Consider the following 14,362-nt stretch of genomic DNA (forward strand, 5'->3'; position numbering starts at 1 on the left):
CCCTGCCCCCGCCTCCCTGCGCCATGCACCTTCCTAACAAATACTGTACACACCCACAGGCATACATAGGAGCTGAAACACACACAAAATATTGCATGCAGTCTCACTCCCACTCCACTTTTTGAATCAATCTCCTGGACATGACCCCATCTTTCCCTCTTCCACATATTGTGTTGCTTTCCACCGTAGTGCTTATTGCTTTCTTTGATTAATCTTCCTCTTTGCTTTCCCTGCCGCACTGGTCTGAGTCAGTAGACTTCCTGTTGGTTTTCAAAACAACTCCTCATGTCAACCTTCCTTCCTCCCTTCTCCCCCCAATCTCCTGCTCCACCCTTGTCTTATATTCATCACTCCACAGCCCATTTTACAGTATCTTTCTGTCTCCTTCCTCCATTCGTTTCTCTCGCTCCATTACCTTGCCCGTTCGTGTCCCCTTCATCTTATCCTCTGCCTGTCCAACCTCCTGACATGCATTCTTTTTACCCTCTTTCTGGATCTCCCTCCTCTTCCCTGCATTTCCCCCTTGCCATTCATCTTCAGGTCCTCTGTCCGTCTCCCTCCCCCTCCCTCCCTCACTACCTCTCTGTCAGGCCCGAGCTCCCTTCCTCCTCTTCCTTCGTCTGGCAGTGGAGCGCTTCCACTCTTGCTGACAGTGCTGTTTGTGTGAACTGAGTGCTGAGCTTCACAGCCCCCTCGCCTCCTATTGCTCCCTCCGCCGCCTCTCCACCTCATCCTCCTCCTCCCTCCCTTCTTCCCTCCTGCCTCCCACCTACATACCCCTCCAGGCAGGGGAATTAACCTTCCAGCCCTGGGCTGCTGGGCTTAATGACTGTCTGTGGGGCCAGCTCTAACTACACAACCCAGCTGCTAACATCTGGGCCACACACACCCGGCTCACACAGCCTGTACACAGGCACACACTACACACAGAGCAGATACTGTACACTGGCACTCAGCAGTGTGCATAACATAAAGTTACAGTCTTTGAATTTGTGCCACTATGAGGGTGTGTGTCATTATCATTCTTTCTTTATTGCTTGCTGCACAAAAGTGGGAGTCTCTCTCCCTCTCTCACTGCTCTCGCAGACAGTGCTTGGTCTGCCATTACTGCACGGCTGACCCAGAGTGAAAACACAGATGCAGCAGTATAGCCTGCAACTGCTTTTGTGTTTATACTGTGCAAATAGCGCGTACGTCTCGCCGCCACAGAGCCACTAGTGTGGACTATCAGCGCATCAAATGAAAAATACATGCACACAAAAAATAAACATGACCTTTAAGTTGTCTTGCTAGAAAAGCTTTCAATATGTTCCGCTGAGAAAATGTCGGTATTGTCCAACCACCGTTAAGTTGTGAGTACGTATGTAATTGAAAAAGGGAGGGGGGGGGGGGGTTCTTTGGCCTGTCTCTGTCTCCATCCCTAGATCCACCCAGGAGTATTCAGTATAGGAAATACAGATATGTGGATACTCAATTTCATTCATTATGTATGAGCATAAATGTTACAAACTAGCGGCTGTGAGGACATCCATGCTGCTTCTGTATCTGTGTATCAGACTGCTCTGCTCCTTCCAACCCAGTGCAGTGAAATCCTAAATCCTGGGATTTGTGAATACTCCCTAGAAAGGCAGAACTGAAGGAAACTACAGGCACAGGGATGTTCCTTCGATCGTTTTAATGACTCACCGCAGCTTTATCCAGATTTTACAGTTATTCATTAAATTCTGCTGAAACAAAAGGACCTGCAACGTTTTAATCCTGTCTGTTTCCGTGTGGCCTCAAAACAAAAAATCCTTTGACTCCTTGGAGCCCCCGTGACACTGATATTTTTTTTTGCTGTTCAGGTTCTCGCCCCTTTGCATCCATCTCCACCAGCACTTCTCATGCACACACCTTCCTTCGTTGTTCTTCCCTGCGACTGCCTCTCTGCCTTGCTCTTTATCTGTTTGCCTCTGTCTCAGACGAAGGAGTGAGACAAGGGGGAGTCCCATTGGCATTCTTTAACTTCTCCGTGGCTCACTTGTGTTCAGAGAGCCATCTGTAGATCAGGAAGACAAAAAGACGCTCCTGAGCCTTGGCGTCACTCAACAGGTAAGCACAGCTCCCTCTCTCACATGCAAATCTGTACACTTATTCAAAGATTCTTGGCTCCTTTTTTTTATTTTTTTTTAAGAAGGAGGTACGCCCTCCGTGTGTGTGTGAGTGTGAGTCTGTCTGCCTTCCTCACTTTCTTTCTCTCTGTGCACCCTATAGGCAGGCAGATGTGCTTGAGTTGGTGGAGGTTGAAAGAAGGTTTTGCCTCTCTGTCTCTCAACTTTTTCCTGGGGAGAGCAGGCTTGTGAGTGTGTGTAGCGAAGTCAGAGTAATCCAGTAAACTCTCGACACTTTGAGCTGAAGGGAGCGAGGACAAAGTGCACACACTAACACCGAACTTGGGTTTCTGCGACTGCCTTGACGTTGCGCAGGTCAAAGCTGCTGCTGAACTGCTGGACCAAGCTGATATGATTCGCTCTGTCTTCCCTGGAGGCTGAGTACGCTACTATTAGGTCTGTGCTTAGCACATCTAGCGGGTTCTTAATCAGACTGCTTAAATAATGTCATGTTTTAATGCACAATCAATGATTCGGATGTGATTAGATCCTGCAGATAATCTAATCTGCATCTTTAAGAAACCCTTTTCATCTGCAGTTCAGTGTTAAAGCAGTAATGGCTCACAACACTGCTTCTTTAATCTACAGTAATTGGGCCCCCAGGCAACTGGAGAGATTGGTAAGAGGTTAGGTTGGTATTAAGATGTAGGACCACATCTGAATTGGGCGGCTGGATTGGAGGCTGAAACCTAATTTTCTGCACATTGACTGATTTCATGGGGTTTCACGTTAAATTGGTCTATGATTGAGTGTATTGAGTCGTTTGATGATGTTATGAAAGACGCCATTAAAAAACTACCTGTTGGGGCCACGCTGGATGGTTCAGCTGCCTCCGATGCCCTTGTGTCTGGGAGAGTGGCAGCCTTGTCTCTGCAAGCAAATCAAATTTTAAATCAAGCTTTCCAATTTGCATTTGTAAGAAGCTGGTAGAGAACAAGTTGGAAAAAAAACCTTTGGCAATGAGCGCTGCTGTAGTAAAATATGGGAAATATCTTTCTAAAATCGGAGGATTGAATTTAAAATTCAGCCCGTTATTTTTCAAATGTTACATTTTAAGCAACTGTTAAATGAAATCTCACCGTTTTTTCCACTAGTGCTTCACTATCCCAGGTTGTTCATGCAAAGAAAACAAACACGCATCAGTGAATCAACATTCTCATGACTGGCTGTATTTTTAAAGCAATTAAGGCAGTTGTTTGACTTGGTAATGGGAATGTTGGGAGGTCAGGCAGGCTGCGTCTGCTTTCATTAAGAGGCCAAATGAAACTGATGACTCATGAGGTCAGCAGCAACCTTTTCTGTTCCTCTTTGCCATTGTTGTGCAGAAAATTGAAAGAAATCCAGTTCTTCCTATTGAGAGATGGATAATTATAAATTGCAATGCATATAAGAAGAAACGTTACGTTCGGCACGATGCAGTCTTTGTGTTCGAGTGTTTACCGACACGACGCATTAGAACAGACAGAGATAAAGAGAAGATTGGCTCCTTTAACCTCAGAAAAGAATTTCTATTCACTGAAGAGGGAAGTAATTGTCCTTGTGTGTTCAAAGAGTATGCTGGGGGCTCTGAAATACATAAATGTCTTGAGAGCGAAAAAATAATTGAGTGTGAGTTAATTCTTATCAAAACCTGTTGGAGTGCAACTAATCGACTGCGGGGAGATGCGTCAAAGAGCCGTTGCCTTCAATTCATTTTGTCTATTCAGATGAGAAAATATTTAGTTTTCAATTAAGCAAATCACTATTATTTGTTCCACTCCTGCAGCAGATAAATTGAAGTGATTACAAAGTGACTTAAAATCCACATAGGGCTCTTCCTGGTCAAATAAGGAAAAGTATTAGATGCCACAGACTCTTAACCAGCACTAAGGACATTCTTCTTTTTCCAGCAATCACAACAAAAGTGTGCCATGATAATGACAGTCGGACATTTTTATACTCTCCATATACAGTATATGTCCATTCAAAATAAAAATACACAGTTGTATGAGACACAACTTTTCACAGGACTTTCTTAGTACAATTGCATGTTTGAACCTTTTCCTTATCCCTAAACAACAAAACACACTCTTGAATAACCTAAACAAGCAATATACTTACCTCCACTTATTTCAATGCCATTTGTTTGTTAGCAGGATTATGCAAAAACTACTGAGACAATTTTTTTTGAACTTTTGTGTAAGGGTGGCATATTGGCCAAGAAAGAACACAATACATTTAGGAGCGGATCAGCGCAATGGGACAAATCCATGAATTTTGTGAAATTTATGGACATTTCACTGGAATAATGCAGAGATCTTGATGATAAAATCGCGGTAACTGATATCTATGAATGCGTGCAATCTGGTGTGACTTGATTGAATTTACGGGGACTGTTGGGCATCGGTGGGAGTATGTGCTCTTTGTGCCATTCACGTTTCTGATAAACCATCTGTAATATCCCAAAATGCAGAGGAAAAAGTTAATTTAGCAAAATATTCATATTGGTGTGGCCAGGGTCTCAAGATATTTGGGAAAAAAAATTATTTAACCATTTAGCAATTTCTGCACCTATAAACACATTCCTGCTAGCCATGCAGCCATTGGCTTCCATTGCTTTGCAGTAGCTCCTGTTTAAAAATCATTGTCAAATGTGTTTATTCGCCCTGTGTTGGAACCTACAAGAGAAACATATTGTACATCTGCTTTGAAGCCTGAAGAAATACTAAAAGAAGCCACAGAGGTCTTTATAACAACTAATCACACTTTTTCCAGTTCTAAGGGGTTTGAGCTGGATTCAATAGCAAACACTAGTTTACCTTACAAAGCCATAAACATTTCTTCTGCATTAACTTTGCATCCAAAAAACTAATCACCAACCCTATGCTTGTGAAAGAGATTTTTGCTCCTTTGAGGTTGTGATCCGACTGTTCTTAAGAACTTTTAAATTGCTTTGTGGCTTTTTTGAGTTGTGTTTTAATTGCAGGCTAATGCAGGATCGATGGACTGATTGATTGAGTGATTGATTGATTTAAAGTTGTTGTACCAATGCTGTAAACGTGCTTGGAATCTCGTCAGGCTTTTTCACTATCGCAAACACAAGCTTTGTATGTCAGAAATCAGAAATGGAAAAATAAAAAGGCTTATTTTGAATTGGCAGCAGCATGTAGAGTACCACACTGCTAGACTAAATAAATGTCCTTGAAAAGCAAGTGCCTACAATATTCATCTTGTAGCGGATGTGGTGTTCATGCTTGTGTGTATTTTTTTCTATCTTGATTGTTCCAGGATTGTCGGAGGTCAGGTGTCCATGGTGAAATGGACTTCTTGTCTGGGTGGATTGTGTCTCCTTCAGCTCTACCCTTTCTCTGTCTCGTCTGGGGTAAGAGAACCAGACGTCACCATGTTGTTACAGTGACTGTGGCCTTTTCAGGTCCCATTCATGTTCAAAGCATTCGGCCAAACAGTTTGAACATCACAAGCTTCATTTAATGTTCAGTATATAATAATAGCTGCTATGCATGCACGAGTTACCTTCTTTATCTGTCTGCTCAGGTAACACAGGTTGACCGTGTAAATGTAAGACAGTTAGATTAACCTGGTTATCTGGTAATCTCATACTTATCTCTTAATCTCTGTGAAAATCTTGTTTAAAGTAATTTAGTGGCTTACTGTGGTATGCACACACACACGGGCGCCCGGCTGTGGCTCAGGGGAAGGAGCGGTCGTCCTCTAACCAGAAGGTCGGTGGTTCGATCCAAGTCTTCCCCATGCCGAATGCCTAAGTGTCCTTAGGCAAGATACTGAACCCCAAATGGCCCCTTCTCCTAGAGAAAGCTGCTGCACATAGATGCACTGTATGAATGTGTGTGTGATTGGGTGAATGTAAAACTGTACTGTAAAGCGCTTTGAGTGGTCAAGACGAAAAGCGCTAGATACAGACACAGACAATTTACCATTTACACACACACTCATTCAAATGAGAAACCAATAGCTGCATCATTTTCACATGTTGTTCTTGGCTTTGCAGCTGACAACAGCCTTTACTAAGGCATGTTATTACAACGGATATTAAGATCCAGTTCCTTGGTAAAACAAGTCACACAGAGCACTGACGTTGGTCACTGACTCATAATCATTTCACAAGCTCCAAACAATAATGCGGCTTCTTTTGGCCTTTGTGCACTTACCAGGAATGACAAGCGCAGTATTTTGTGAGAATACAGCTTGGAGAAATTCACTGGGAGAGGGAGCGTCAATGATTTTCACTAACACGAGACAAACACAAAACTGAAAATTGGAAAAACAACGAGAATAGAGAGCTTTTGGTGATATGGGCTAAGGGGAATATCGAAGTGCTGTTGACTAAAAACACGTGACCTACATGAGTCCCGTCTCCTGCATGCTTCACCCATGCCACCCCTTGTTTGAATGTTCCAGATATTTTCCTGTTGTAGCAAACAGCACAATCTCCTGCTACGTTCTTCATGAAAGGCAAAATCCGGAGAATGATTTTCTGGAGTTAATGTCTGAAAAATGCTAAAGTGAAATACTTCTGAGCTGCTTGCTGTGACAAATTACCAGAGAATTACTGCCTGTCCCTGCTTTACACAGCATTTTGAGCATCTTTTACTATCATTCATTATTTTGGTTTTATAGCCTGCTTTAATGTTTTCATTTAGTATCACCGCTGTCATCAACTTTTATTTCCAGCTTGTCACTTTGACCAGTCAGCTGTTTTCAGCACAAAAAAACACCTGCCTAACCCCTAAACGTAGACCGTTAATACTGAAACTTCAGTCGAACACTTTTGGTGAAATGTGGCGAAATTGCCACTGATGGTAATGGGATATTGAATTCTCCTCAGTTTGAACTGACTCTTTTGGTTTCGAGACCTAGACATCAACATTAGGAGAGTTAGGAGAGCGGTGGAATGGGACCACCAGCAGGAAATAACAAATACGCTTCTTGTCGAGGTACCTTGTTTTACTTTTTTGATCAAACCATTCAAATGTTAGCTTGTGACATGCTCACGCAACATTAGCTAACATGAGCTAATATAAGCCGCCAGACTCTACTAGTTAAGCAAAAGCGATAGTGGCACAACCTCTGAATGTAATGAACTGAGCAGAGGTTCAATTTAATTATGAATCCCGCTTGTTAAAAGAGAAAGATTGTGTTGTTTATCATGCGAACGCTGCACACTCTCACTCACTTTTGGACATGAAACGTCTCATCACTACATTTTAATATGGTCGTAAGCATTTCTGCGTCTCAAAATAATACAGTACAATCCTATTTCAGCAGCCACTGTAGATCACTGTTGAGTATTCATTTATGTAAACCGTATGCAAATTCGCCTCTGTGTTTGGTTGTTTGTATGCATCCTCTGTAATGGCCAATCTTGCCCTTCATATTTGACGTGAGGTGACTGGTTCAGCCTTGATCTGAGAGCTCTGCCTCTCACTCATGTTGTCAGACGCAACAGAGCATGCACTTCACAAACAACTTGGTCATTGCTTCAATGAAGGTCAAGATTCAAACAGCCAAGCACAATCCGCCTGGCTTCTCTGTGGGGCATTGTTTAAACGAGATTCACATTTAGATATTTAGCCCTAATTGGAGTATGCGGTTGTGTTTTGCTCCTTGAACTTGACTATTCATAAACCCACGTGTGAAATCGTCATATAAGCCTAGCCCCATCGCTAGAGGCGCATTGGTGGTCTGCTTTAAGGTTACCTTCCTGACTCCAGCTCACTGCACCACAGAATGTCAGGGAAGAGCCTGGTTGAAGGATGGCTGAACCCCACCTATGACAAACAAGGGGGATTAAAGTGATAATCATTACTCTTCCCAGGAGGAATTAGCTGGTGGGACATCGACGCTGAAGAAAAACCGCAGGTGAACGAGGTCTCTGATACCCCGTGCTTTTTTCCTCCTCCCGATACCCTATCTGCATGGCCAAGGGGGGATTTAATTTGCAGTAATTACTTTATTGACTCATTTTCAGGGCCGTATCACTGCAGTTTCCCATCAATAAAACATATGCCAGGATGAATAATGTGGCCAGACACAGTGGGGTGCCTTCTCAGACAAAAGACCACAAGACTGAACCCCTGCGGTGTATGTTTATGTCATGCTCCCTCTTCTCCTTTTTATTTCCTCCCTGACACTCCTCACACATACCCACCCCTTGGTCTTGTCCACGTCTTTACATCAAATCCCCATCACATTCTTTTCCTGCTCTACATCCACTCCAGCTGCTCTCCTTCTTCTCTTTTTATGTCTCCAGGCACGCTGGCCCAGCAGGCCTTCAGGATTGAGCCCAGTAACCTCACTGTGCGGATGGGAGGCACAGCTGTGTTGAGGTGTGAGGTGCTCCGGGCCTCAGGGACTGTGCAGTGGGTGAAAGATGGCCTCCTCCTGGGACTTCAGAGAAGCCTGCCAGGCTTTCCACGCTACAGCATGATTGGAAACCCCAAGAGAGGTGAACAGGGATTCACACAGAATAAGGTCTATGGCCTTTTGGGTTTTGATAGACCTATCCAAGCTAAATAAATGAATTTCAAAATCACTAAAAAATACCCTGGAATTAGTAAGCATAAATCTCCCTTAACCAGGCTTCACGTTTATGGGTTTGGTAAAGAAAATAAAAAATCTCATAAAAACGATCAACACAGAAGATCCAATCAAGTGGAATAAGATAAAATAACGCTGCTGGAGGTAAAGCTGTACAGGCCAGAACATGTGAGACATGGAAAGAGTAGATGAAATGATCATGTTCCAAAGATATCAACCCAACAACAGCCGTCAGTTTTGCAATAATTCTATATACTTCTTTATTTTCCTGTGACATTTTAGATTATAAAATGCCAATGTCAGCTGAGGAAGCTTCTAACAGCGCAGCTTGATGTTGGCTACTCAAAATGAAAATGAGATGATGTTGTTGCTATGGCTTCAAAATGCTGTAATAAAGCAACACAGACATTATGGGAACCTTATGGCACACTGGCTATCTATATAGGGAGCATCTGGGACAGAGGAGGTGATGTGATTGTCGAGAGCATCTCACACATCCCGCTGTCCCTCACATGTAAAGTCAGAGGAAAAAAATGAAATTGAAGCAACAGTGTCAAGAGTGTCAGCAAATCAGTGAAATGTGGTTGGGAATAAAGTGTTGCGGAATCTGCACTACAGTCTATAAAAAGTAATAGCCAATTAGAAGGCAATCCCGAGTAAGAGAACAGCATCTGTTCCTGATCAGCCTGCAACTCGACAAGCCGCACTTCACTGTCGTACAGTGTTGGAGACCATCAGTGACACACAAACACGAGGAGATGCATAAATGTCCGTGCACACATTGTCCCTGCTTATTAATCTCTTAGGTTTATGGACAAATGTATAAAACCCCCCAAAAAAGATGTGTTTGTCCGCTGATTAGTTACAGGACTGGAAAAGAATTACCTTGCTTCCTTTAACATCGGTAACAACAAAATAAGAACATATCTGTACAGAGCAGACCACATGCACAAGCTGTCAAACACTCAAACATACACTCATGAATAAATTATCCATCAGCGCAGGTACAATTTACCAGGAAGAGAGACTGCAAACTGTAGGCTGATGTATGCAATCACTTTACACTGCACACAAAGAGCAAAATCGTTTAAGATGGCACTTGACTGCACTTGTTACTCCACCAGTTTTCACTGATTGTCACCATCAGGGGTATTTAGGGATGCTTAAAAAAAGCCCGAAATCACACATTGGAGCTCGCACACAGGAGAGGCCAGTGTTGATTTCCGTGTGTACTTACAGTACATGTAGCACCCTTTCTTTCCCTGAGCTGGAGCCGTAATGTAAATATCGACATGAGCCAAGATGTGGAATTTCAAAGACAAACACACACACACAGAGCAACAGATAAAACAGCACTGTTCAAGGCATCAGAGCCACGAGGGAGTTTTTCTTTATTTATTTTCAATGATTGATCTACAAGGTATAATCTAATTGTGGTACTTGGCATGCATCCAGTAAATAAGGCAAGTTTAATTATGAATGATATAATTATCAACTCAACCACTATATATAACCACTACATTATCTTAACACCACTTGTTGGGATTTTCTTGTACGTGACATATTGGCAACAGTAAAAATGTCTTTGCAAATTAAGTTGTTCAGCTGGGTCACACCTGTCAAATTTATATATATATATATATATATATAGTCTCTCTTCCTATATATATATGTATACATATACATATATACTGCCTATTCTTTGGGGGTCGCACAGAAGTATAATACAGTAGCACGTAAAATGCAGGAGGATATTGCATATTACAATTACAAAAACGGAGAGAAATAAACTATAGCCAACTGTATTGATTATATTATCTGTCTGATTGTGGTTGTAGGTTGTCTAAATGAAGTTTACTGACACTGCTCAGTTTTCTCTTTTCCTTCCCACCGGATCAGCTTTTCCCATTTATCTAACAATATGTATTTTCAGCTTTAAGGCACAATACAGGTTTGCAGAGAGGAGAATATACTCTGCTGCTCGTATATGGGCTATGTAAATTTCGAAATAAATAGAGGATAATGGACAAGTAGGCAAATCACATTGCAGCCATCTGCCATCTCCCCCACCATAAATACACCCTCTCAGCAGCGTGATGGCACTCCCGTATTTGTGATTTCAGGAAAGAGGAATATGATTAATAACTTCAATGTCTCTCTCTCTGTGCACTCGATGATAACTTGGACACGAAAATTGCTTCTGGTTGGTGTTAATTATCTTGCCAGCTTACTTGACACATGCGTTTTTTAGGACTGGGTGGTTGTCAGACCAAGATACTATTTTGCACATGTTAGTAGGCTGTGAGCCAGAGAATCAGGAGCTGGAAAACCAACACTGAACATTGTCTAATCCCCACAGGTTATGGCAATGCATCAAACAAATCAAGCCCTGTTGGCAGGACCAATCTCAGAAGAGAGATACAGAGAGAAGGACTCTGCCTGGCATCAATTAATAGACAGTTTATTCAGTCGACGTTGTGAATCTGAGATTGGATTTTATTTGCAACACTGGAAATTCATTCTGAAACAAAATGCGTCTGCTATGAGTGTAGACAACCACTTGCATGTCAGTGGAAACGCCTGCAGCGGGAGGTTCTCCACAAGTGAGATGTTTTCATTCTAGAAGAATAAGAAAGCAGTTTATTTTTAACCAAATCAAACACCCAAACATCAGTAGTAGAGTGTATTACTGTACTGAATTGAAACGGCAGGCTGTTATAGTACAAATTGCTTTTATTGTTAAATTCTCTGTTTTCAAAGTTGAAAATTGCCTTCAGTGTAATTCAAGACACTGAAATCCACAGATGAAAATGGGGCTACAGGAGGCACCTATCAATACACATGCAACAACAGGGAACAGTGAGTTCTGTATTCGGTGGAGTGTTTGCAGGAAAACAATACAAACCCTTCCTCTTTGTTATTATTTACATCTATTTAGTGTACGTATCATTATCTCAGCATAATATGTCACAAAAACAATTCATCTCTCCCTCTCTATTCCAGGGCAGTATCATCTTCAGATTGAAAAGGCCCAACTGGAAGACGACACCCCCTATGAATGTCAAGCGGGCCAGTCTGAGAGCAGCCGAGCGATTGTCTCCGGTACAGCCTGGGTCAACGTAATAAGTGAGGAAACACATGAACACAGGGGACGCTGGGGCTTATAAACATGTATTTCTCTGACAGAATAATGGAATCATTTGCATAATAATGCTCAATGAGTAGCCTCGGTACTCCGCTAACATACACGGCCGCTTGTCTGGTAATCAGCATATAAAGAGATGTTAAATATTAATTTCTATTGATAAAGAGCTTTAATTTGCTTAAGATAAGGCAGCTGCGTTTGAATCCGAGCTGTAATGTGGTGTGTCCTTGGTTTCCTTGAAGCGTAAATCATATTGGAAGCATGTATGAACCATGAAGAAAGTATTTATTTCTTTCCCAAGCGCTGTGCCGTCCCTGCATGTTCCAGTAGCTCCATGGCTTTTACACAGCAGCGACACAATATGAAGTATCAGTGCAGCCTGGAATCCCTGGCAAGCCTCAGGGCGATCCGTGTCTCCCCCTTTGCACAGGAATAAATTGTAACGGAGGTGATTGAAAAGTTCCTACACGGACAAATTGTGCAACTGCATCAGACCACCTGTTGTCGTCCTTTAACAAGCGGTATCTCTCTCTCCCTATCCCTCGTGCTGGTGGGAGCGAGCCCATATGTGGCAAGGAAAGGACTCTAAAAGAACCTTTCTTCTCCAGGCGCAGTTCATTTACTTACATCCCCCTCCCCATTCTCTCCATTGCACAATTCCTCCCTCTCTGCCTGGCTTTCAAGCTTTCTCGTTTCTCTTTGGTGACCATGAAGAGAGTTTTTTTTTTTTTCTGTGGTGTGTGTGTGTGTGTATGTGGGAGGGAGGGGGGTGTTGCTGTGGCGATTCTAGTGGCCCCAGTCTCCTCTGGGAAGAAAGCAGGTTTTTCTGACATCAATGGGCTGGTATAGGGGGAGAAGGCGGGTGGTGTGGGATAGGAAGAGGCACAGTCCGCAGACGCCTCCTTTGAACGGCTGGGCTCTGTTGTGCATTGCAGCAGTCTCATGTCCCACGGCAGGCCTACACCTGCAGCCACAGCAGGCTTGACTCCCACATTTATTACGTCCTGAGATGTGCCCACGTACACAAGGCTGACAACATTGCTTCTGGAAAAGGTCAAACCGTGTGGGAATCATAGTGGTCATCTTTAGCGTGACTGAAACCTACTGTTTCCCTGTGTTCCTGACACGCTCCGATCTGCATCCTCTGCGCACATCACAGCTGGTGTTTCTGTTCGGTGTCTCGGGAACACTTTCCAGCTGTTGACTGTTTAAGATGGACAGTTGCAGCTGTACTGCTGCAAAGGGCATGGCATGAAGCGACTGACTTTAAAAAGCACTCTGCAGCCTTGGTCCTAAAGGGTCATTTGTTCCACCCCACCAACTCAACAGACTCAAAATACGTGACTAATCTGGGGCTTGATAATTAGCTGATGAATTCAATCTCCTGTTAGTGCTGAACTGGGACTAGAAACTGTGCATCCTTTTGAAGAGCACTGTCTCTGATGAGTTCCCTGCGGACTTCTCCATCACTGAACTACAGCTCCCAAGGCCCACACCCCTGGCCAGTCAACCATGGGCATATCCCATCAAGCCCTGCATCAAATCAAAACACTATAAACTCTTTATGAGGAGATACAGTAGGGGAAGAGGGGAGAAATGTGGGGGGAAAAAACAGAGATTGCTGGTCATATAATTGGATTCTCGGGTTAGGTGGAGAGGTATAATGACTGGCTAATTCGAGATGGATCACCACTGGCAGTAAATAGCAAGGATGGAGGCAAAATGTCAATAATCCCCATCGATAGGCTTACAAAGAGATGTTTTCAAGACATTTCCATCGGTGCAACATAACTCCTGTGTGTTTTTGCTTTCCTGCAGGGCTTAGATAGGGGATTACTGCAATAGGCAGATCAAGTGGCACTGAGTAATCCATGACAATAACAACCTCTACCCTGCTGAAACCCCCCTCCCCTGCTAAAACTTACCCCGCACTGTGCCCGTCACATACCTGACACATCCTGTGTCTCGGTTTATACCATTAGCCTTAGCATTTAATCCTGTTAATGAACAACTCTCTCCCTGGCTGCCGCTTTGCATGCCTGTACAGACGCCTGCTGCAAATGTTCAAAACAGTTATTTGATGTGTTCTGGTTTTAGACTCTGTTACTCATTCGCTTGCCATAGTCGGGTCTTACAGAGATATATGTCTGTGTGTGTGCGTGTGTTTGTGTGTGTGTGTGTACGTGTGGTTGTGTGTGTGTGTGTGTGTGTGTGTGTGTGTGTGTGTGTGTGTGTGTGTGTGTGTGTGTGTGTGTGTGTGCCCATGTGTGTAAGCTTATTATCAGTGTTGGTTGGAGGTTAGAGGACATTTTAGGAACCAAGGCTATGGTGAGGTTTTGCGGTAGCTAATGAGTTTAGCACTTGAAGAGTATATAATGAGCCTTCATTTCATGATTCCCTGTTATGAATAATGGAGCAACTTATAAATGGGGGGCACAAGCAACGTAGAACATGGCGACTTTATTCTTCCTCCGTTCACGGAAAGTTCTGACAGTTGCCCAAGATATAA

The 14,362-nt window shown here is 43.2% G+C and overlaps 1 protein-coding gene across 1 annotated transcript in view; it reads left to right on the top strand.

The window, feature by feature from the left end:
* The window catches only part of nphs1 (NPHS1 adhesion molecule, nephrin), a 61,199-nt gene that overhangs the window by 20,053 nt on the left and 26,784 nt on the right, over positions 1 to 14,362 (top strand). Inside the window, exons 3-6 of the mRNA XM_034609913.1 lie at positions 2,031 to 2,091; positions 5,418 to 5,511; positions 8,422 to 8,616; positions 11,712 to 11,834. Coding sequence (XP_034465804.1) covers positions 2,031 to 2,091; positions 5,418 to 5,511; positions 8,422 to 8,616; positions 11,712 to 11,834 — 473 coding nt within the window. The remainder of the gene's footprint in view (positions 1 to 2,030; positions 2,092 to 5,417; positions 5,512 to 8,421; positions 8,617 to 11,711; positions 11,835 to 14,362) is intronic.

This window comes from Hippoglossus hippoglossus, chromosome 16, assembly GCF_009819705.1.
Source record: "Hippoglossus hippoglossus isolate fHipHip1 chromosome 16, fHipHip1.pri, whole genome shotgun sequence".
Classification (NCBI taxonomy): domain Eukaryota; kingdom Metazoa; phylum Chordata; class Actinopteri; order Pleuronectiformes; family Pleuronectidae; genus Hippoglossus; species Hippoglossus hippoglossus.